Source organism: Globicephala melas, chromosome 19 (genome assembly GCF_963455315.2).
Source record: "Globicephala melas chromosome 19, mGloMel1.2, whole genome shotgun sequence".
Taxonomy (NCBI): domain Eukaryota; kingdom Metazoa; phylum Chordata; class Mammalia; order Artiodactyla; family Delphinidae; genus Globicephala; species Globicephala melas.
In genome coordinates this window covers 26,285,553-26,310,434 of record NC_083332.1, presented here as the reverse complement: position 1 = coordinate 26,310,434, position 24,882 = coordinate 26,285,553, and the positions used below count along the sequence as shown (strand labels likewise).

The window sequence follows — 24,882 nt, the reverse complement described above, 5'->3', positions numbered from 1 at the left end:
GACTCTGGCCCCAGAGGTCACATAGTGCTGAGGCAGGGTGCATACAGAGCTCCTGCACACAGAGCTTGCCCTACTGGCCTGACAGCATTTGTCCACTCAACCTGCCTTCCCTGGCCCTCAGAGTTCAGTCACTGTCAGAGCAACAGCGACATGGCTGGCAGAAAACACTAGCGTTGGAAGCTGCTGTGAGGTCCTGTTTTCATTTTCATCACAGCCTTATTTTACACGAGCCCTTGCACAAGGTCTGTCCTCACACCACCATGCTCCCTTTGGGGAGGTGTGGTCTGTCTCCTCCTGCTTCTTAGATCAGCAGAGTCGGTGGATAAGGGCAGCTGTCTCTGTCCAGCAGACTGAGGTGGGGCAGAGCGGAGAAGCACAGGGACCAAGCAGGCCCAGGGGCAGCGGGAGGGAGGTGGGGGCCCACATACTCGCCCATGTAGCCCTTGGAGGTGGAGTGGAAGGAGGCGAGCTCCACGTTGCTGGAGTACTCGGGCCCCATCTCGTAAAGCACCTTCTTAAAGGAGTGAAATCTGCAGTCTGGAGAGTACACGTTGTCCTGGTACACCTGCAGGAGGGGACGGGATGGAGACAGTCATCGCAAGTCCCCCAGAAGCCTGAGCCACCTAGGCGCCGGCTGAGGGAGGGCACGGGTGCTCCAGGCCAAACTGCAGCCAGGCAGCCTGCCGTGAAGCCCAGCCTCGGACACCACTGCCAAGCCAGACATGCCTGAGGGAACCTTACAGAAGAGCAAGGAGGGAAGGCCTCGGGATGCATGCCCACTGGATTCTCCCACCCAGTCTCCAGATCTCCTTTCTGCCTCATGTGCCAGTGACGACATCAAATACCCCACCTGCCCAAGCAGGTTTCCTCCCGGAGTGTGATGCTCACTTCCGTCAATAAGATGAGTGGTGAAAGCAGTTCGTGTACCTGTCCTGACCTCCGCACCTGAAGTGCTAACTGTGTACCCTCCGCACGTCACGGCACTCACCCAGCTCTCTGTCCACCATTGCTGTCAGCGCCCACACTGGACCCAGCAGCCCCCACACTGGACCAAACAGCACCCACACTGGACCAAACAGCCCCACACTGGACCAAACAGCCCCACACTGGACCCAGCATCCCCTACACTGGACCAAACAGCCCCACACTGGACCAAACAGCACCCACACTGGACCCAGCAGCCCCCACACTGGACCAAACAGCCCCCACACTGGACCCAGCAGCCCCCACACTGGACCAAACAGCACTCACACTGGACCCAGCAGCCCCCACACTGGACCAAACAGCCCCCACACTGGACCCAGCAGTCCCCACACTGGACCAAACAGCCCCACACTGGACCAAACAGCCCCCACACTGGACCCAGCAGCCCCCACAATGGACCAAACAGCCCCACACTGGACCAAACAGCACCCACACTGGACCAAACAGCCCCCACACTGGACCCAGCAGCCCCTACACTGGACCAAACAGCCCCACACTGGACCAAACAGCACCCACACTGGACCCAGCAGCCCCCACACTGGACCAAACAGCCCCCACACTGGACCCAGCAGCCCCCACACTGGACCAAACAGCACTCACACTGGACCCAGCAGCCCCCACACTGGACCAAACAGCCCCCACACTGGACCCAGCAGTCCCCACACTGCACCAAACAGCCCCACACTGGACCAAACAGCCCCCACACTGGACCCAGCAGCCCCCACACTGGACCAAACAGCCCCACACTGGACCAAACAGCACCCACACTGGACCAAACAGCCCCCACACTGGACCCAGCAGCCCCCACAATGGACCAAACAGCGCCCACACTGGACCAAACAGCACCCACACTGGACCCAGCAGCCCCCACACTGGACCAAACAGCCCCACACTGGACCAAACAGCACCCACACTGGACCCAGCAGTCCCCACACTGGACCCAGCAGCCCCCACACTGGACCAAACAGCACCCACACTGGACCCAGCAGCCCCCACACTGGACCAAACAGCACCCACACTGGACCCAGCAGCCCCCACACTGGACCAAACAGCCCCCACACTGGACCAAACAGCACCCACGCTGGACCAAACAGCCCCCACACTGGACCAAACAGCCCCGACACTGGACCAAACAGCGCCCACACTGGACCCAGCAGCCCCCACAATGGACCAAACAGCGCCCACACTGGACCCAGCAGCCCCCACACTGGACCAAACAGCCCCCACACTGGACCAAACAGCCCCGACACTGGACCAAACAGCACCCACACTGGACCCAGCAGCCCCCACACTGGACCAAACAGCCCCCACACTGGACCCAGCAGTCCCCACACTGGACCCAGCAGCCCCCACAATGGACCAAACAGCGCCCACACTGGACCAAACAGCCCCGACACTGGACCAAACAGCACCCACACTGGACCCAGCAGCCCCCACACTGGACGGAGCAGCGCCTCCCTGTCCCCACACAGTCTAGCGCGCCGCAGGCAAGCGTCCCATCTGCCCTTGGAGATGAGCGTCCCATACCCAGTTTGGACATCAGGGAAACCGAGGCTCTCTGGAGTGCTGTGGGTCAGCAGGAGGGTCAAGCCAGCTGCACCTTCAACAAGCCAGGCAGAGCTTCCTTCTCCCCCACCCCTCCATTCCCAGACCCCGAGGGAAGAGGTTTGTGCACCAGGTCACTCTGCTGTACGTTCTTTCCTATAGAAATGAACATTTTAGGTCCATCTGCTATTAATCACGGCAACAATTTGGTGGGTAAGCTCTGTGTGTGGGGCGGGGCGGTGCGGGTGCTGAGAAGCAAAGAAATGAAGCTTGTGTGTTAGAAGCTACGACTAACTAGAAATCATGCAGCAATGAAGAAATGAAAACAGGATATGACGGGTCTTTCATTTCTTTCCTTGCAGGAAAAGAATGGGCATGCCTTGTCTCCAGAACTGGGGTTCAAGAAGCAGCAGCTGTGGGGGGTTAATTAAGACTCCCCTCCTCACAGGACATAGCATCAGGCCCACCTAGCACCCACTTTCCCTGCTTGAGAAAGAGGCCCTGAATTTGCCTCAGTGAACACGACCACCCCCCGCTCTCTGCAGGTTTGGGGGCACCGGGCAGAGACACTGCCCCGTGCCCAGGCCTGGTCAGTTTGCATATTGCAACCACGGGGCCACAGTAATTGGCTCAGCAATGGGTGTTTGACCCAAGCTGCACCAGTGAAGCTCAATTCTGAGACTTTTGCTGGAACCACCAGGAAGAAATGCTCTCTTTCTAGACTGCGAAGATAGCAGGCCCGTGTGTGAGGCCAAGGCAGCAGGATGGAATGAAAGGAGGTGGAAGATGTGGTCTGAGTCCCTGGATCCAGCCCCACTCCTGAGACCCTACCACCTTTTTACTTTTCAAGTTTAAAGTAGTTTGGGTTAGATTTCTGAAACTTATAACCAAGATTCCAAACCAATGTTGGGATGATTTTTGGTCAGTCTCACAGGGTGTAACACTGAACATCCTCAACCTTGTTAGAATCTCTCTTCCAACACCTAGAAAATTCTCTCTGGCTATAGAAAAACCAGGCCTGCCTCCCTCTCCCAGAAGAGAAAGTGCACCCTCACCTCTGAGAGCCAAGGCTGCTCTTACCTCATCAGCCAGGAGAAAGAGCTTCTCTTCCCAGGCAAAGTGAATCACGTCTTCTATGCACTTTCTGCTCTGCACCTGACCTAAAAAGTCCCCAAACAAAAGCAGAAGGTAGGTTGTAATGCTGTTTAAATTGTCCCCAGGCAAGAACCCCAACCAGAATCGCTCAGGTATCTGTATTCCCCAGGACCCTGTGGGACCACCCTCCCTAGCTGCTGTGACTCGGGGGGTTCAGTCAACCTCCAGGGAGTCCCGACGGTCAGCCCCGTCCCTCTGACTCACTTAAGCTGGGTACGTGGAGGGAGCAGTGTTTCACACCCAGCCTTCTTGCTATTCTTATTGGAGGTGTGTGTGTGTGGAGGGGGTATATTTGTATTAATCTGTGCTGGAGGGCAAGAAGGCATGACAACATCATAAAGAGCGGGAAAGTTAAACTGAAGGAGTTTAATCATTCAGCCCCACTCTCGTCCTCACCCCACAGCGGCAACACCAGGAGAACTGCACTGGCTACACCTTCTGCCCACACAAGCTCCGTGAGGCAGGGACAAGGTCTGTGGGCTCAGTGCTGACCCTCAAAGCCAGCACTCAGCAGGGCCCCGGTAAATACTGTGGAATAAGCTCTAAATGAGATGAGCCTGCCTGCTAGCTCTGGCTTCTCCTGTCAGCAGCTACATGGGAGCTGCCCTCTGAGGATGCTTCCGGGTACCCGCAGTGTCCCTGCCAGGGTCTCCCTTCAGGGCTTGACTCAACATTTCATCCATCTTAGAGAAATGAGTGCCAGCCAGCAGCAAAATATTCACCCATCAGTTCACAGGAAATACTGTGGGTTTAGGTGGGGAAAGGAACAAATGCAACAAGGTAGAAATGAACCTTTTCCCAATATTTCCTGAGGCCCACTGTAAGTGTGGCACTGGGTTGTCTGACGTGCTCACATAGCCTCTGGGAAAGCACTAGTCAGGCATGCTGACTTCTCACAAAAGGCTGTTTCTTTACTATACATAAATGTGCATCTATGGATGTTACATATATGTATATATTTATGTGTGTATGTATGGGCACATGTGTCATTTATATATGTATCTATATCTAGATGCAAACTAGTATGTAGAGTATGTTACCTTCTTGTTAAAACTAACTATATTCTTGCCCATGTAAGAATAACAAGAATAAGTCTTAGAAAAAATGTATAGATGTATCTTATAAAAGTATGGTATGATTCAGCCAGAATTTCAGACTTAAACTGTCTAAGCAATGAACCAATTCCTTTCCTAAGGGAACAACCTGTCTCCTGCCAAGAAAGGGTCAACCGGGCTTCCTATGAAGCAAGCTCATGGCTCTGGGAATTAGGAAGGGTAGTAGCCCTGGATGCTACAAGGAACCAGCTGCTGTTCCCACAGACAGACAGGAGCTGCCTATCCAGGGGGCTGAGCCTGCCTAAAAATGCTGCTGGTCTTCTCTCCCAGGGCTGCCATCCCACAAAGTGTATCCTGTTAGAATGCAAGCAAAGGTTTGAGCACCAAGAGCATCAAACCATGTGTACATACTGCCAGGGGGAGTGCTGAGAGAACTGAGTAAGGGCCAGGCCTCAGGAAGCCTGTAGCTCGGGAGAGCAAAGGAGACCTGCTGTGCGCAAATAATCCCTGTGATATGAGCGATGCAAACTGTAGGACAAGGACAGAGCTTACTTCTCTCCAGTCTTCGCCTGGGACGAAGGAGTCACTCAGAACATGCCTGCTGAGCCAATGGATGGACAAACACACATGGTGGTACAGGAGGAGAGTCACATAGGCTCTAGAGGGGCAGGGCACAGCTGTGCCCAGCAGGGGGAGACATGAGCCCACTGCACAAAAGAGGTGGCTCTGCTGTAGGCCTCAAAGCTGGGGAGAGGTCTAAGTGCCCCTTCCCAGAGGCCAGGCCAAAGGAATTTCCCACAAACTAATGGGGATACCTGTTGCTTGCACCAGCCCTGCATTCTGCCCTTTTTTGAGCAACAACACTCAGCTGTCCCAGGGAGAACTCCCTCTCTTTAAACTCCAGCAAGGGACATGGGATACAGACCCAGCCAATCAGCCTCAGTGATTTAACTAGGTCAGGCACGGGCAGGTTGGTCAACGTGGGCCAATGAGAGTCTGGCCTGTGGCTTTGGCTGAAACTATAGGCAAGGCTCTCTGTGGAGGACGCTTAGGTGCTGGGCAATGACTGGAACTGCTGAAGGCCACTCCCAGGACAGATGCTTCCTGAGAAGGATTCCAACCCAGAGAAGAGCAGAGCTGGGAAATGGCCTGGGGTTCCTATGACAATGACGCTGATTCAAGTGTGCTGCTTTACCCTGGACGTCACAGATCCACTCCCTTCAAGTCTTAAGATGAGTTTCTGTCTTCAATCCCAAAGAGCCCTGTTAGCCACTTATATCCCAGTCCATTTTGATACCTTTTAGCCAAAGTGGTCACAGTGTGTGGTTCAGGCAAGATACATGGTTATCACAGATAGGTTTCTATTTTTCCATCCCCCATCTTCCAATAGCTGATTTTCACCCATTAAGACCCCAGAGAGGGAATTCCCTGATGGTCCAATGGTAAGGACTCAGTGATTTCACTCTCAGGGCCCAGGTTCAATCCCTGGTCAGAGAGCTAAGATCCCACAAGCTGTGCAGCATGGCCAAAAAACCCAAAAAAACTGCTTATATTAACATATACTCACATGACTCCCCCACCTTTGACCTAAAACAGGAAAGTCTCTAGTGCAGTTATTTCTCCCAGGACAGCCAGGTGAAGATTTATGTTAGCACCTGGCCAAGAAGTCACCAACCCTATGATATAAACTAGGTATACAGAGTATTTCCTAAGATGTAGGGCCTACTACTCCAACTTTGGGACCAGTAGCATCAGCATCACCTGGGGGCTTGTTAGAAATGCAAATTGTCAAGCCCCACTCCAGCCTAATTACATCAGAATACCTAGAAGTGGGGCCCAGCAGTTTGTTTTTTTCTTAACAAGCTAAAGTTTTAGAACGATCATCCTAGGGCAGTGTTTCTCATCCTCAGCTGCACAGAATATTGATGCCTGGGCCCCATCCCCAGAGATTCTGAGGTGCAGCCTGGCCTTTAACATTTTTAAAAGCTCCCTTTGTGATTCTAATGTGCAACCAGGATTGAGAACCCAGCTTTGTCATTTTCCTACTGAACCAGGGTTAGACCCTTCATCCCTTCCCCCAAGCAGTTGGCGTAAATAAACCAGGGTGGAGGGCAGCTGCACCCATTTTCTGCGCTCAGGAATTCAAGTGGCGCTTTCAGCTGATTGAAGCATCATTTGATGTTCCCAAGAAACAGATTCCACAATCAACTCCACCACGCTTTGGCCCTGACCCAGTTTATCTCAACAAAGGAGGAGAGAGGAGCCCTTGTTCTCTGCATCCGAATAGCATCGGGGGCACATGAAGCCAGCAGCCTGGAAAGATCAAAACAGGCAGAACTGTGCATTTTTTTTAAAAAAGAAAAATACGCAAAATTAGGAGTGATTTTCAACTTCTGGAATCAGGTTTTTTTGGTTTGTTCGCTTTTGTTTTTAATATGGCATTTCCTTTTCAGGCCTCAAAGTACACAGTAATGCTGTGTCAAAGAAAAACAACGCACACACCAGCAATCTGAAAACTGGTTCAGAAAAACAAGTAGGAGTAAGGGTAAAATGAGGCCTATGATTAATGGTGACGGTTTGTGCGTGACCTCAAAGAGAAGATTCTTTGCAAATGCAAGAACAGGAGAAAAACTGGTCTTAATACAACCCTGCCCAGGAAAATGCCTGCATTTGCTCACCTCCTAAGGTGGTCTGCAGCAAATTTTATGGCTTTAGGTTAGCAAATCTGAAGTTGGATTGGGAACCTGGGAGCAAAGAGGACTTCATCATTTCTTAGATCTTTAGTGTCCAGACATCCAGTACTCCAGCCACCCTGCCCCTGCTCCCCAAGAAACTGGCAAGGTAGTAAAGCACAGACCTGTGGGGTTCCCGGGGTTGATGATGCACAGCACCTTGGGGTCACAGTGCTCTTTGGCCTCCCGCACGGCCCGCCGGAGCTCATTCACGTTTAGGGCCCAGCAGTTGTCCTCATCCAGGTAATAGTTCACCTGGATGGCATCGAGTTCAGAGATGACCGCCGAGTAGAGGGGGTACTGCGGGATGGGTATCATCACACCCGTCCGTGACTTGCCACCCCCGGAGACCAGGATCTTCAGGATCGTCTGCAACCGAGAAGTCATATCTTGCAAGGCCACTGCCACTTCCCACCCGCGGGGGCTGACCAGCAGCAGGCAAGCTGGAAGGCCCCAACCCTGCCTTTCACCAGCCACCCCACTGCCTGCCTCCAGTGCAGCCCCATGGGAGTGGCTGAACTTCCCTGAGCCTCACTTTCCTCATCTGTAAAATGAGGTCTGCTGTGAGAAATAAGCAAAATGTTTTAAAGTTCTCAGTACAGTGCATGGTATGTAGTTTAACACGCAATACTTGTTAGTATTTTTTAAAGAGGTCTTTTAAAGCAGTAGGCCACAAACTGGCCCTGTCTCAGAATTATTCTGACCTCACCCCTGAAACTCATTCTGTATGTCTTGGGTGGAGCCCAGGAATCTGTCTGGTCGGTAGCTATCAGTGCCCAAGGCTGGACAGACCCCTGAACAAGGGATTGTTGAAATGGGATAAAATACCCAGCTATGGCCACCAGGTGGCGCTTCAACCTGGCTGTTTCCAAAGCTGAGCGCGCCCTAGGTTCATAGGATTCCTGAGAAACCAGGCCTGGGGAGTCCTGTGGGGCACTGGTGGACGTGGCAATAATTCACTGGATTAATAAGCCCAAACTCTTCTGGGCGAGTCCCCACTTTACACAGACTTAGCTCCTTTCTCAGGTTCGGCTCCTTGCTGCAAGAATGCCACTGGATTAAAAACTGCAATGACTTGATTCTTTCACTAAATCTTGAGGACCCCTCCCCCAACCCTCCTCTGGAACCTCTACCTATACCTGGGCTTATCTGGGAATAGAGACGGGCCTTGGCAGAACACGGTGGAAGATGCCATGGTTGGGAGCCTGAGTCCAACACTAGAATCTCAAATGCCACAAGAGGCTGACTTAGAGCAGGCAGACCACCTAAGGTCTCTGGGCCTCAGTTTCCTCCTGGGTTCCAGGAAGAGTTTAATGCATTTGAAAGGCTTTAGGAAAGGACTAAAGCATTTAACAAACAACAAAAACAGGAGCCTTTGGAAGTCAAGAGACACAGACAAAGATAACTCCATTACAGGAAGGGTCAGACAGGACAGGCTCCCTGAGTAGGGAGAACAAAGTGAGTGGATGGCACTCAGCACTGACTGGGCACGGGGGCAGGGTGCTGGAAGGGAAGGGAGGCTGCAGGTTCCTCAGGCCCTGGGTTCAGCCCCTTCTGCTATGGAACACTTGATACCAGCCCCTCGTCACCTCTTCCACGGCTGATCCCCAGCCCAAGCCACCTCTTCTCTTGCCTCCTAAACACTCCCTTACATCTATTATGCTCCCTCCTGCCACACTTAAAGCTTAAGAACCTAAATATAATTATGTCCCTCCGCCTACTTCAAATCCTTCAGTGGCTCCCAGGCTCTCAGGACAACAAGGCCCCACCTGCTTCCCAGCCCACTGCTAGTAACTGGCCCTCACCATGTGTGCTCGTCCCCCCGATGCTGTTTCCAGACACACAGCCTCCTTCCAGCTCAAGGCCTCTACATATTCTGACCTTCTGCTCCGAACCTGTCTCTCCCCTGCCTTCCTGAGTTCACAGGTACGCAGCTTCCAGATCTCTATCTGTTCAGCCTTCCTTGGAGAAACCTTCCTGCCCTCCCCAGCCCCCCAGGTCAGAGTCCCTGCTGCTCCCTCCTGTAACACTTTGTCCTCTTCCAGAAGAGAAACTGAAAGCTTAAGATTTGACATGTATTTATGTGCTATTAATGCCAGTCTTATCCAGCACTGATGTGTAAGCAGAGGCCAAACGTGTTTGTCTCCCCAGCACCTGGCACAGTGCCTCGCAGAGCAGATACACCGTATGTGCTGAGTGAGAGAAAGGCCGATGTCGCCAGGAAGACGGGCACCCTCGAGTGACCCCTGACTCCTCCCAGCTGGACCTGCTGGTGCCACTCTGGAGGGAAACTGAGGCTGCAGGGGTACCCAGGTTCATGAAGACTGAACAAGGTAAGGAGAGCAGGCTACCAGGGTGGGGCAAACAGCAGCGACCAGAGGGAGGCCAACCTCTCCTCCCAGGCTGTCCCCCTGCTAACAGGCTCACACACTCGGCCCTAACATGCAAGGCTGTTCTTCACGTGGGTGAACAGTGGACAACAACAAGCTACCCTCACACGTACGGAAATGCCGTCACTAGCTCCAGTGGTCAGGTAAATGTTGTCCGGGTCTGCAGGTACACCACCATCTCTCCTGGTGACATAGGCAGCCACATCTTCACGGATGCAGTTGACGCCCTGGCTAGCGCTGTAAGATCCTGTTAAGACAGCAAGCAAGACAGTGACTAGAGGCAGGATGTCTGGCTCCATAGCGTCTGTGATATCCATATAATTAACTGGGAGTGGGAAGGAGGGGGAGGTCAGGGAGGGCTCAGTGTGGCCCTATTCTCACTACTCTAGGCTCTGGAACTGTGGCAAGCTGCTTAACTACCTATCTGGGCTTCATCCACCCATCCCGTCATCCATCCATCTACCCATGTAGCTGCCCACTCACTCAACCATCTGTCCATCTGCTATCCATCCATTCATCCATACATCCATTCACCTGCCCACCCACCCACCCACCCACCTGCCCTTCTGTTCATCTGTCCACCCACACACTCATCCATTCATCCCCCCAGTATTTGCTGAGAACCTACTTACACATCAAGCATTATTCCAGGCCCTGGCTTCTAACCAGTTAAATGGTGCCCATACCTGCTTTACCTACCCTACTGGGGTTTACACGTTCTATGACAGTATGTACCATTACAGCTGGGACTGCTATGCTTCCATCACTGTTGCCTACACATGGTTCCACAAAACTTGAGAGAATGGTCACCCCAAAATGGCACCGCCTGCCAGCCCAGGAATCCAGAACCCTCACCAGCACTAACCACAGATCCCCTGGGGCTGTGAGGCATGACCCACCTACCCCCACCCCATGCCAACAGCATGCTCAGGCTGCCAATTTGGATCAAAATCCAAACCACCATTTACATGAAGTTCAAAAACAGTGGTGACCACTTTGGGCTTGGGGGTATTGACTGCAAAGGGGCACAGAGGAGCCTTTTGTGATGCTGGGAATGGTCAGTGTCGTGATCTGGGCAGGGGTTACACAGGTGTGCACACATAGGTGCTGTACATTAATATTTGTGCTTTTTACTGTTTGCATAAAAACTTTTTCAAAATGTCAAGCCACTACTTATGTTTTTAAAAAGCAACTGAAAATAGGTACCTGCACATGCACAAAATCTCTCTGAAGGAGACTCAAACTGGTGAGGTGAATTCTCTGGGGAAGTGAACCAGGAGGCTTGGGGTCAGAGATGGGAGGCAGATCTTTCACTCTATATCCTTTTATACCATTTGAATTTTATACACATTTAAAGAAAACCAGCTCATTCCTTCTAAGACTACTGCAACAGCACCACCAGGAGGCAGGATGGAGCTCTGGAAAGTGGCCAGCTCTTCTCTGGGTCTCAGCGCACAGCATCCAAGGCCCAGCACCCAGGAGGTACTGGGTTTCAGGGTCTGTGCAGCACTGGGCTGGCCTTTCCCCTCTGACCAGTTGTAAGTGGGGGTGGGGGAGGGGGGAAGGAGGCTGGACCACTTCTCTAAGGATCAAGTGGCAAACATTAACACGTATCAAACCTGGGTGGTGAGTACAGAGCCTTGTCACATTATTTGGGGTATTGAATGCATCTGAAATATTTTGCAAATAAAAAAGTGGGGAGGTACAGAAGCCGGTGTTAGAGAATCCTTCTTCTACTGGATGTCTTATTTGATATTTCTTGAGCTCCCATGCTCAGAAAGTTTCCTGTGCTCCCTATTTCCCTCTGCCTTCTTTCAGTGCCCTCCCCTCCACTCCATGAGGCCTGGCCATTTCCACACCAGCTAAGCCTCCTCTTCTTCCTGCCTTTAGTTCACCTGCTTCCCTGAATTCCTAGACGTTCCCCCACGGGCAAGCTCCCTGCTCCTGCCAGCCACAGACTTCCACCTTCTGTTATGCTCTGAACCACACTGATCCTTCACAGCTCAGACCTAGTCTCTCTCTAGGAAGGCTGAGATAGGGCCCCACCCCAGCCTTTCTCCCAGTCTGTGATTTCTCCAGTTATCTTATTTTATACAGATGAACCCCTGCCTCCCCATGTTGACTTGAGGGCAGGGACCATCACCTATTTCTTCTGTTCATCGCTGTAGAGCACGTACCCCTGTGTAGGACTCTGCCCTGGGACCCATGGCAACCTGCCTCCCACTGCCCACAAACTGGCACCATCTGCCAAACCCCCAGCGCCATCGCACCCAGACCCTTTCACTCGATCACACTCAGCCTTAAACCTCAAGGCCTTTGCACACACCATTTCCTCTGTCTGGTGTGCATTAACAGAATCTCTTAGTCATCTTCCACATGAATTTGAATGCCAGTTTCTCCTTAAACCCTCCCTCTACATTAGAATCCCTTGTTATAACCCCACAGCTCTCTGCTCTTTCTCTAAGAACTCATGAAAACTGGGGATTATGTTTTTGTGTTAATTCTTTTTAATGTTTGTTTTTCCCAAATCTGACAGTGAGCTTCACAAGCACAGAAACTCCACCTGCCTTGTTCACCAGTGTCCCTCAGGGCCTAGAGCAGCGCCTGGTACACGGCGTGGGCCCAGAGAGGAGCGTGACGAGGGCGTTATCTCCCGGCTCCCACCTCCCCCAGGTGTGTCTAGGTTTCACCTCAATCCTACTTAAAATCCGGGGCACAGCCTGAGAACTGGATTACTCATCAAACAAAAAATAAATGGAGCCCCAGTAAGAAATAATTTTGAAGGGCATGATAAAAACACGCCCAGGTGGGCCCTAAGACCTTGTGTACACATTTTATAATCTCTCCGTGGGCCAGGGTAGCCCTGGGCATACTGACATTTTCCATTTCCTTTATTTTTGTGGGCAGGTGCTCAGGCTGCCCAAGCCTTAGTTGACAGAGCAGCCCCCCCCATTGTCCCAGTCTTGGCCAGGACACTGCCCCTCCCCCAACGATGGGCAGGAACAGGTAGTGACCTCCAGGGCGGGGCTTCTCCACATCTGACAAGGGGCACAAATGCCAACCTTCCTGCAAGCCCGGGAGGTGGGTACAAAGTATCTCCTAATTCAAGGATGAGGAAGGAGGCTCAGAGAGCACCTACCTCACCTGTCCTCATGAGCTCCCCAGACAGAACTCAATGCAGGTTCCCAAAACCCCAAAGGCCAACAGTCCCGACTCACACGGACATGGCCTCCCAATGCCATTCTCCCAGCCCTGGCTGACACAGAACAAAACTTGTCGATGAGGCTTAGTGCATGGAACAAAATCCCCTCCCCGTTCCCCAGACACTGACATCAGATATGCAAGAGCAAACCCCCTCCCTCCACCTCCGGGTTGCAGTTCCTGGAGTCTCAGGCCCACTGCCATGGGTCTTCGAGAAGCGCCTTTGTCCTCTGGGCCGGGCAGAGGGTGCAGGAGGAAAGGAGCCTGGAGGCCAGGCCTCTGGGCTGGCCTCTGCCAGCTTGTGGTTCAGTCCTTGCCACACAAGGTGCTGGCCCACACGCCAAGCAGGCTGGCGGGCAGGGAAGCTGGCCCCTTCCTGAGAGGGACACTGTGAAGGACACAAACTTGGACAGAGGGCTGGTAGGGTGACCACAGCCAGGAAAGTAAGCATAGGACTCTCCATAAAGGGACAGAGCAGAAAAGGGGGAGGGGAAAGGCAGGGAGGTGACAGAGATGCCAATTGTGGCTGATCCCCTGCTGAACAAGCCACAAGAATCCCCGTCCCATGTTTTGAAACATTCAGGCACTAGTCCTAAAAAAGCCCTAAGGACAACGATTTTCCTCAGGACAAAGGAAGCTGGATTCCCTATGTAGGCACTGGGCAAAGGAATGAAGCAAAAATAAACAGGAAAAAGAACATGAGATGAGAACAAAGAGCCAGAGGCCCAGAGGCTGGAAATCCATCTCAGCAGGGAAGGGAGAGAAGATCATTTTCACATCCACAGGGCCTTCCTCCACGGAGCCCTCTGGTGCTGGGGGCCGAGGCTGGGCCTGGGCCCCCAGCACAAAGGAGCACAGTCCGGTGACGGGAACATAACACACAAGTTGGGGGCGGGTGGGCGGCACCTTCAGAGCAAGGAAACCACCAAAAGGGGGCCACAGGCACCTCACAGCGTGGCCACAGGGAAGTGAGAAGCCGGGCCAGCGGGGCATGTGCCTCCCTCTGGCCTCCGGCTTCGGAGGCTGCCTCGGGCTCAACCTTCTGCTCTGAGGGTGGGCTCAGCATCAAAGCCAGCTCCCAGTGTAAACCCCAAATCCAGCCAAATGCAGGCTCTTGCGCCTGAAGTGCCCCAATCCACCAAAAGATGGCATCGACCCCATAAGCTCAGCAAACAAGAGGCTGACAGAGCACGGACAAGAAGAACATTGTCATTTACTCTGCACGTCAGCCACCACACACATTCACACACTCACTCAACGTGTAACCCTTCATTCTGGGCCAAGGCCCAGGCCCACGCTGAGAACACACGTTCTTTTCACGCCCGCTGGGACCTGGCAAGTCGGGGCCTCACCCAAGCTGTTCCCGCCACAAGCCTGTAGGATCCGCCGGGCTCGTTTCTTAGCATCTTCTGGGAAGCTGGGGCTGTCCAACAGGTTCGGGTAGGTACAGAGTGCCATCACCTGGAGGAACAGAGGCATGGGCTGGGCTCCCAGTACCGCCCACCCCGGAGGGGCACAAAGGACTCTGGGCAGGCGACGGTGTGAGATGACAACTCTGAGGGACAGTGCCCTCACAGGCCTCTCCACAAGGGCCCCAGCCTGTGGGGGCCTGGGGACAGGCGGGGAGGAGGACAGTGGACGCTCTGCAGCGGAAGGGAGATGGTGAGAGGCAAGGTCCATGATGACCTGGGCCTGGGCGGAGGGTGGGCCACCACCCTCCGAGGAGCCAGGGGACAGAAGGAGGCTGCTTACTCTGCCCCACTTCCTCCATAAAGGACAGCAGCTCACATACCCAAGGCCACAAGAACCAGGGGTTCCAGAGCAGGGGGCTGGGGCTGAGGAGGCAGGTGCACCCCAGATGACAGGATTGCACAGACCTCTGCCTACAGCCTGAGCACCCCCCATCACCCCTTTTCCTGGCCAGAACTGAAAACCGATTCAGCTTTTTCACCTCTGTAACACAGAAAATCACCCTAACCTCACAAATTAAGAGGATTAAGCAAGGAAATGTTTGCAAAAGTGCTGGCAAACCCCCGCTCACCAGGCAAGTCTAAGCTGGAAGCTTAAGAGCAATGCCAGGAGCACTGAGGCAGGCTGTGGCTCACGGCTGGGGGACTTTGGGCGGGCGCAGGCTTCTTGGAGCCCGGCTTTTCTTCAAAAAGATTTGTGCAATAGGCAGTGACCCAGCCTGCCCTCCTCCCTGGGGTGCTTGTGAAGGCTGGAGGAGGCCAGCACCAAGTGGGAGAGGCCGGGCCTGCCACAGCCGGCAGCAGGGCTGGATCCGGGAGTGTGCCAGCCAGCCAGAAAAGGCTGAGGCAACAGGAGGCGCCCCAGGCACATGTGGGGAAACCTCTGCAGAGGGAAGCCACCTTGGGCCTCTCCTCTCCTAAGCTGTGTGCTTCCAGGACGAGCTTCCAGGACAACCAGGATGCTCTGACCTCCTCTTGCTCCACTTCCCTGGCAGAGCCTCTCTGTCTTGTCTGATCCACTTCCTCCCCACGGGCCCAGCTTGGGGCCTCTGACATTCATGGGCAGCTGGCACGCTCCTGAGGTCTGCAACAGTGGCCATGGGAGTCCATGCAGTGGATGTTCCTGAGGTCGTTGCCAGCCTTGGTTCTTCTCCCCCATACCCTGTGTGAATTCCCTGAGGGGCTGAAGGCTGAGGCCCCGGGGCCCCCAACAACCCTCCACCCAGGGAGCAGGGTAGGATAGCCCCTCCTGTGTGCCAGTCCCTGCAGCAGGAAATACGGGCAGGAAAAGACCAGGGCATTCAGCACTCAGCTTTGCTGCCTGCCCCAGCCTGCCAACCTTAGCCACACAAGGACCAAATTTTGCCCCATTCCTTCTCCAGGGAAAAGCTTTTGCTGTAGCTGGTCTCCAACCTCTTTCTAGCAGGCCCTGGAGTACTCTCCCACCTTATCTTTTCCCCTCTAGCCCACCAATCCCACAGTTTTGGCCCATGCAGCATCCTTGCAATTGGCACTCAAACTGAAACACTGCAATGTGCCTCTTGAGGGCCTTCACACTCTCCATCTCATGGAGTCCCCCAGCAGTCCTCCGAGGCAGTGTCTGGTGATCTCCACTTGCCCAAAGCCACCCAGCAGGTAAGCAGCAAAGCCAACACTCAAACCTGGGGATTCTCACTTGGGAAGCCATACCTGGACCCCCACGCACCATCTCCCAGCCCATTGGGCCTCTACCTCTCCCATCTACTCTCTGATGCCCTCACCAACCCAGCTCCAAACTCAGCATCCAGGACCATGCACCTGGGAGCCTTGTATACTAGAGCATCCTCAAAATGGGTTTAGGAATTTCAGACAGCTTTGGAAGGGGAGGAGACTGAGGGAGAGAACCAGTGGGGACATCAGGCACTGGAGGGGCTGCTACTTCAATGGCACCTCCCTGTGGGATCCTGGTGTCTGCTGTGTCCTGAGGGAGCTGGACAGGCAAGGAGGCAGAGGTAATGTAATGGGCCTGGCTGGCTGGTTCCCTGCTGTCCCAGTGGCCTCTGTTCCTGAGGGCCAGCTCACCTGTCGGAGGAAGGTGATTGGCTGCTGGCCCATGGCTTGGGCATCCCCGATGTTGGCACGGATGACCTCAGTGAATGGTTTTTTGATACCCTGAGTAGAGAGAAAGCAACAGGTGTTACTTAGTGACTCTCAGACCCTGGATTCCAGAGGCCAAGCAATGCTCAACAGGATATTAATAAGCAGCCCTATTCTGAGCCTTGCCAGGTGTCAGGCCCAGTGCCCTTGACATGCTTGGTCCCATTTGACCTTCACAACTACCCCTATGAGGAAGGGCCAGTATTGGGTTGGCCCAAAAATTGGTTTCGGTTTTTCATAAGATGTTATGGAAAAATCCGAATGAACTTTTCGGCCAACGCATATACAACCCTTTTTACAGATTAGGAAATTAAAGCTTCAAAAGGTTACCCATTTTCTGAAAAGGCCAGAAGAGCTTCCTGGGCTGCCAGAGCACCCTGAGGCAGCTGCAGGTCCACGCTGACCCTGGGGCAAATGTGGTGGGAGGGAGGGAGGGGTCTGCAGCAGAAAACATCAGGGAGAGGATCCCACAACTGCCGGCTCCCTCCCCCCACGCGCAGCTCCACCTCCACCCCTAAGTGAATGACTGGGGCACTGCAGCCACCCTCCCCTCCAGAAGACACTGATCAGCAGGGACCTCTTGGGGGTCATTCTCTTGCAACCCTGTCTTTGCAGGATGAAGAATGTGGGCTGATTTTCATATTGAAAAAAAAAAAAAGCGTCAGGGATGAAAAGCCTGGCTGAAGAGCAAAACTGAGGCCACTGCCTGAGCAATGCGTTTAGCACAGAACAGAGATGGCAGAGAGAGGAGGAACTCGGAAACCCTGGCAACAATGTCACTGGGGAGGTGACTGCAGGACACCCCGGCTGCTGCTAAGGAGAAAATGCATTTTGGATGGAGAACTGTGGGGATCTGGAAATGTGGGAACTCCACGCAGCTCACTGATAAATCCAGAATTAGCCACTGTAAGAGTTAGAATCAACAGCAGGTTCAAGGACCTCCCAGGGCAGCTGAAAGGATTATCTGAGACAAACAGTATGAAAGCACTTGGCAGAGTACAAACATCATCATCTTACAAAGCTGGACCAGGAACAAGGTCACAAGGGTCATGGTGGAGGAAGAAGGCGGTGGGGCAAGGGGTGGCAGTACCAAGGGGGGGTCTGGGTGGAATGCCTGGCCACCTTTCCATATCTCCAGCTGCCCTTTCCCCAAAGGCACCCTAAATACAAATTTTAAAGGTACAATTCTATGGTTCTGACACTTGCCTTCTCCATTTCACACAATGTGTGCATAAAAGCAACTTTAGAAAACTCTCCCTTTTTTAACTCAGTAATATACCCCTTAAGTAAAGACCAGTGGGCTTAAGGGATGAAAGCAGCTGCCTGCCGAACAAGTCTTCCTGACCCTCATCTGCCATTCCTCAGCCCCTCCCATACAGAAATTCTCCAGCTGCTTCGGGAGCCAGGAGGCATGGGGCGCTGAGGAGGGCACCCCAGAAACAGCACTGGACCGTCATAAACAGGGCCTGATAAGTCTCCAAAAGCTACGTTTGGTGGCGGGTAGCGGGGAGAAAGGCCTTTTAATTCCCTCCTGCTCCTTTTACCAAGTTCTTCAGGGCTGGCCAATATGGAAAGACATCTCAGGGGGCCAAGGCAGGGGGACAGCACCACCTGCTGCCCAGGGCTGGGCTGGGGTGAGGGCAGGCACCCTGGAGACAGGCTTCGGGGCATGTGGCCTCAGGGCTCGTCCCACAGGTGGAGCAATCCAGGCCACTGTGTGCAAAGGGGCAGACCTGATCCACTCCTTGGCACTGGCCTGGGCTCCTGGCATGGGACGCTCTGTCAGCCTGACTCAATTGCCACAGTCCCCCAGGGCTAGCTAGCTGAACTCAGGTGATTTCCATGGTGTGGGCACAGCCCATTCTTCGGTAGGCAGTAAATGTGTCACAGTCAAGGGCCAGGAACTACAACACACAGCTGCGGGCCCTCAGCCAGCCCAATGCAGGGAGAGAATAATGCCTGGAACAGATCCCTGGATGTTCCTTTCCTGTGCCCTCACCCTGCACTGCTCAACCAATCTGGGGCCTGCCAACAAGCAGCCTAGGAGCATAGAGCATCTCCTCTCTCGGGTCTGGGTACCTATGGTCTCCAGACACTTCGCTATGATGGACGAGCTGCAGGGTGGGAAACTGGCTCCTCTGAATGGGCAGGGGACCAGCCTGCCCAGCCAAGGGCCACCATACAAAGGAGACTCCTGTATCTAGGCACTTGAGATCTACATGGGTTGGGAAATACCAAGGAGTCAGGGGCAGGCTCCTGCCCACAGTGACTCATCCAGGCCTGCACGCACACCCAATGGCAACCTCACCTCAGCCCCGCCCTCCGGGAGCCTGCCAGGTCAGCACATAGCTTTCTAGTTCTAATTCCCAGCATCCTAGAGCCCACCTGTTTAACTCATCTGCACACATCCTGCCCAGAGCTGCCTCCCTGTGGGGCACTGAGATGAGAGCCAACACAGGGGGGCTCTCTTCCCACAGTTCAGCTCAAGGAGGGCTCAAGGAGAAGGCCCCCAGGCTCTGGGAATGGCATATTTCAGAGGGTGTTAGCAGGGAGAAGGAAAAAGGAGTTAGCATTGTCCTTCCCAGCTCACAGGCCCAGCATTAGGACAATGGACAATTCTAACAGGCACAAGGCAGTTTCCTCAAGGTAGGGGTAGCTCCTGTCATTTCATGTGACATGCGAGCGGGAAAGTTTGGTAGGACGGTGAGTCCCCAGAGAGCCTCCCTCTCCTTCAACAAACACTTATGAATCATGCCCTGTGACAGAAGTGGGCAACACAGGAGAGGCTACCACCTTCAGAGCCCAGGCTGATGAAAAAGTGGACTCAGAGAAGGGAGAGAGGGCACAGCTGGCTCCAGGCCAGGAAGGCCACGTGAAAAGACCCCAGGGCCATGAGCAAGACTGGGCAGGCAGGAAGTCCAACAGAGAGCTCCAGACGGAAGCCCCAGAGACAAACCCAGCTAGTCCCCAGGGTCCCTGAAAACAGGTGCGCTGCACAGCTGAGGAAACCGAGGCTCAGCACAGGGTCTGGCCCCGACCATTATGACAGGCAAAGCTGGAAGAAACCGAGCCAAACCTATACAGGCCTGTGATTAAGAGATGAGGTGGGGGCTTCCCTGGTGGCGCAGTGGTTGAGAGTCTGCCTGCCAATGCAGGGGACACGGGTTCGTGCCCCGGTCCGGGAGGATCCCACATGCCGCAGAGCGGCTGGGCCCGTGAACCATGGCCGCTGAGCCTGCGCGTCCGGAGCCTGTACTCTGCAGCAGGAGAGGCCACAACAGTGAGAGGCCCGCGTACCGCAAAAAAAAAAAAAAAAAAAGAGATGAGGTGGGAGCTCCAAGGGCTGAGTTTCCTAACCATGGAAGCAGGGAAGGCTGGACGTAGGTTCCTGAAGTCTAGGGGCCTGTGGGAGGGTCAACCGTAGAAGCTGAGGTTTGCAGGGATGAAAGCTGAATGAGCTCCAAACAGGATAATTCAAGATAGCAAGGTTAAGGCCCAGGCAGGAGAGCAAACCCCACATTCCTAGACCCAGAGACTCAAGGGGAAGGCAAGGAAAGAGTGACCCCTGGCACTCTCCCCAAGCAACTCTCATTATCTTGAAAATGAAGACTCTTAAGAGTTCTGACTGGGGAACTCCCTGGTGGTCCAGTGGTTAGGGCTCCACACTTTCACTGCTGAGGGCATAAGTTCAATCCCTGGTCGGGGAACTAATAAGATCCCAAAAGCCATTTAGTGCGGACCAAAAAAAAAAAAAGAGTTCTGACTGGTTTCTAGCTGTTCAAAGCATCATCACTAAACATCTCCAACTAGTCTTTAGGAGAAATAAATTGGGCTCATTTTGCAGAGGAATAACTGAGGCCAAGGTGCTCTGAGTAACTTGTCTGAGGCCCACAGCACATAAAGGCAAAGCCCAGGATGCAGGTCCTTGGTGACTTGGGCAGGGTGGGTGGGTGGAGGGTTCCAAATGGAAGCCTACACTACAAATTTCTTTATTTTAAGATTGCATCTAAGCTCTAAAGAAAATGACCGATGAGATTTCACCTCTTGTGCTTGGCGCATCCAGAGTTTCCAGACTTAGTTCTTAACTAACGATAAGGAGGTGCTACAGCATTCTCCACTTTTACTGTGTTTAGATGCAGCACACACTGATGTTAACACTATTCAGTTTTTCCCTTCGTAAATGTTTTGCCCTGAGTCTGTGTACTTTTACAAACAGAAGCCTTCCTGTCTCCACTTATGCCAACCTCCTCCCTTCCCCCAATAAAACAAGGGAAAAAGAAGTAGGTTGAGGAGGAACAGACAGATCTTTTCAAAACTCCTACTAATGGCAGCTTATTTTTAAATGCTGCTCCCAATGAACACCAGGATCTGAAAAGCTGATAGGTTCTCCCACTTAGAGCTGCTGTCAGGGAGAAACAGGGCCTCCCTGAGAGCACACAGCCCAGGCTGGAGGAGAATGGTCCCTTTCACACACCCACTTAGTCAAGTGCCCCTCCTCCTTCAGGCTCTCCTGAACATTCTCCTCCACTCCTACCACCAAGCAAGATAGACGAGACTTGCCTGGCAAGCCACCCCACAGTCAAAAACCACATTGACATATATACACTACTAAATGTAAAATAGCTAGTGGGAAGCAGCCGCATAGCACAGGGAGATCAGCTCGGTGCTTTGTGACCACCTAGAGGGGTGGGATAGGGAGGGTGGGAGGGAGACGCAAGAGGGAGGGGATATGGGGATATACGTATGCGTATAGTTGGTTCACTCTGTTATACAGCAGAAACTAACACACCATTGTAAAGCAATTATACTTCAATAAAGATGTTAAAAAAAAAACCCAGAGCCACGTGTCCAGCCAATCAGCCGGTACTATTTACAGAGCACCTGGTGAAATGATTCCATAAGGCAGCTTAAAGGTCTTCAGATGGACAAAAAGGCACAAAAGTCAGGACCTGGGGAAAAACCCTGGGCCCACCCGACCTTCCTTTTATAGACTAGGGAAACCAAAGCCCAGAAAGGATTGAAGATTTACCCCAAGTCACTCAACTCTCTACAAATCCCATCTCTAACCAAATCGAACCCTTTAAAATAACATCAGTCCAGTTTTGATCATTAGAGTTCAAAATGGAGGTAGAAAAAAACGAAGCTGTGCAAAGCCAACGCAAGCCAAGCCAAGCCAAAAAAAAAAAAAAGACTGGGAAAATATGGCTCTCTCAGAAGGGGCACTGTCTAAGCTAGCAGAATGGAGAGGCTGTCTCTAGAGAATGAAAGGTTTAAGCAAGGCTATGCTGGCTTGGCTGGGGCTATTATCTCCAGCACCAAGAATCAGGCAACTGAGATTCGACCAAGTGAGAAGAGAATAAGGGATGAATTTGAACGAAAGCACCGGAGAATGTAGGTGGACAGAAAGAATGTCTCAACTTACTCAGGGGTAGAACATGGCAGTGGGGCCATCTGTCCTAGAAATCACAGGGTGTTTCCAGCCCAAATGACCAAGAAATTTCTCCACCTCAATGATGGAGCTATACCCTGTTGGAACACCATCCTGGTTCCCCATTGCACACTAAACTTTGCACCATAAAGTCCTGAGCCCAGCACACAAGACTCCAGTCCCCCTTTTCCATCTTATTCATCTACCATATCTCTCTGCCAGACAGTGCTCTCCAAATAGCACCAATTCCCTTCCCCAAATGCCCAGAACTTCCCAACCTTCTGTCTTTGCTCACAGCCCTCCTTCCACCTGGAATGCTCTCACATTTTCTGTGCCTGCTAAAAAAAATCCCACCAATCCTTAAAGAATTGGGGGAAGAGAAGCTCAGGTCCAGAGGACAATATGGCAATCAGATCCCTGAAGGCAAAGACAGTGTCCCCTTCTGCCTTAATCATCCTTGTACTTCATGGAGCCCACACGCAAGCTGCTATTTAACAACAGGCAGAGATAATCCGTGGAACCCCTACAAGTTCTGGAACCAGAAAAATCAGTTGTAAAGTGATAAACCGGAAACAATTTAATCTCAGCCTTATCAGGGAGACTGTTGTCTTAAGGAGGGCCAGCTAGAGTCTGCCAGGTATCAGCAAGGAGCAGAGCAGCAAAAGCCCGTTTTCTCTGCCTGTGGCCCACCTTCGGGACAGGGAGGCACAGAAACCGAGCCAGCCTTCTGTGGGCCAAGCTTTAAACTTAGCCCTGCAAGGAGTCAGAGGGAGACACTGGACTCTGACTTGTCCAACTCACTGTTTTGAGTCAGCAGAACTGAGTGTCCCAACAAGGTGTCAGCGAGCCATGAGCTCATCAACCCCCCAAAGTCCCCACGTTAATGTAACGGTCCCACCACGGCTTCCTCCCATGCATTCAAAGAACATTAAGTGGCCAACTCACCCCCAAGACATCCAGTTCTGGTGCCTGTGAGAGCGAGATCAAGGAACCCTCCCCCCTTCTGGGTTAGAACTATCTTAGGCAAGCAGCTGGGTGACCGCTGTCATCAGTTCTTACAAATCTTAGGAGTGTTTACTTTTTTTTACATTACCCTCTTGACTCCGCCTCCTGAATTCCACCTGGGTTAGAACTCTGGTATCCTACAGGGGCATCTCTTACACCCACCCCAGCCGCCCTGGTTGCAGGGAGGCAGAAATCACTACTGGGTGTGTGGTCACTTTACACACAGCTATGAACTCAAGTTAAGGTCCCAGCCAGCCGGCCACCAGGAGGAAGAACGTCCCAGGGCCACCCTACCAAGGCCCAAAAGGCCCAAGCCTCTGCTACCCACTGGGAGAACAAGATATGGCTGTCAGTCAGGGTTCCAAAGGGGGCCTAAGGGAAGGAATTGTGCAGGACACTCTGCAACAACTCCACTTTTGTCAGGGAATCATTACTGGCAAAATGACCCAAAAGGTCTCAGACAGAGAAAGAAAATCTTCGTGAGCAAACCTAAGTCTCCTCAGAGCCTTCCTCCCTCCCCTGGTACCTAATGTGATCTCTGAAATTCTGGTTTCTTTCTTTACTGCCTGTTGTCGTCCTCACCCCCACCCCCACCCCCCCATGGATCTTGGTTCCACGCGGGTAGGACGGCCACATAGCAGGCAGTGCCTGGCACTAAGGGCAGCTCAATTATAACTGATGAATTCAATTCAACAAGTGAACCGTATCTGAGGGCCTTTCTTTGTGCCAGGTGCCAGGCACTGGCGGGTAAAGGGATGGGGGGAGGGCATTCTATCGTTTTAGCCAAGGTGGGCCGAATGAAAGAGCTGGCCACGCTGGTGGGAGGAAGTCCAGCGGGCGAACCCCAGCAGGGGACAGCTGCTACTCTTCCCCCCCCCCCACCAGTGGCCCCTAGCCTCCCAGGGCCCTCCCGCCCCACGAACCCTGGAGCCAGCGCTCACCCTCTGCAGCTCGAGCTCGATCTCGCCGGCCTTGAGCACGATGGGTCCCCGCACCGCGTACTCCACCGCCTTCACCTGCGGGTTCATGGACTCGAGCGTAAGGATGCGGTCGCGCCGGCTCCGCTCGGGCCGCACCTTGAGCACCGCCGAGGCCTCGGCGGCCGCGCTGCTCTGACCACGGCCCCAGGGGCCGAGGGTCCGGGGGTAGCAGCCCCGCCGGACCAGCGCCGCCGCCCGCTGCATCGCGCGCCCGCCCAGAGAAACCTTGGGACAAAAAGGAGAAGAGAACACACACGTCACGCACAGCCCAAGGCGGGCACGCCGACACCCGTCCCCAAGCCCAGCCAAGGGCTCTTTCAGCTAGCGGTGCCAGCCTGGCTTCTGGGACGGGTGCCCATCCCCCGTCGACTCGGACCCTGCACCTCGCCGCTGCAGAGCCAAAGCACCGCACGACAGGGGTTTTGCAAAGTCTGCTCCCAATGCATGCATGCAACGTGCCTGTCGCCACCTGGCCACCCCCTCTTCTAGTCCGGCTAGACCGCGCGCCTGGAGCTGCTCCTCGGCTCTGGCGCCCGCAGCAGCATCCCAGCTCCGGCACTACACGGCTCCTGCGCTCGCACACCCACCGCCGGCGAGTCCGCCCGGGCCTGCCAGCTGGCTCCTGGGCCTTGTAGTTCCCTAGTCTGTTTTCGTAGCAGGTGTGGAGAGCTGGTAGAACTACAAGTCCCATAGTGCCCCGCGCTGGCCTGATCGGGGGCCGGGCAAGAGGCGGGAGCGGTGGTCTAGCTCTGCTGTAGGCTGGGCGGGCTCTTTTGTCTGGCAGAGGGGATGCGGTGCCGGG

General features: G+C 53.6%; 1 protein-coding gene across 2 annotated transcripts in view; it reads right to left on the bottom strand.

The window, feature by feature from the left end:
* Positions 1-24,679, bottom strand: part of GPT2 (glutamic--pyruvic transaminase 2) — a 35,913-nt gene extending 11,234 nt beyond the window's left edge. For both annotated transcript variants that reach the window (XR_004034430.2, XM_030833065.2), the window contains exons 1-8: positions 24,540-24,679; positions 24,042-24,305; positions 16,593-16,682; positions 14,415-14,523; positions 9,975-10,108; positions 7,597-7,840; positions 3,610-3,689; positions 429-565 (exon numbers count right to left, since the gene is read on the bottom strand). Coding sequence is in view for 1 of the 2 variants with exons in the window: in XM_030833065.2 (XP_030688925.1) it covers positions 429-565; positions 3,610-3,689; positions 7,597-7,840; positions 9,975-10,108; positions 14,415-14,523; positions 16,593-16,682; positions 24,042-24,284 (1,037 nt within the window). In the remaining variant the exon portion in view is untranslated. The remainder of the gene's footprint in view (positions 1-428; positions 566-3,609; positions 3,690-7,596; positions 7,841-9,974; positions 10,109-14,414; positions 14,524-16,592; positions 16,683-24,041; positions 24,306-24,539) is intronic.
* Between the last annotated feature and the right edge of the window lie 203 nt (positions 24,680-24,882).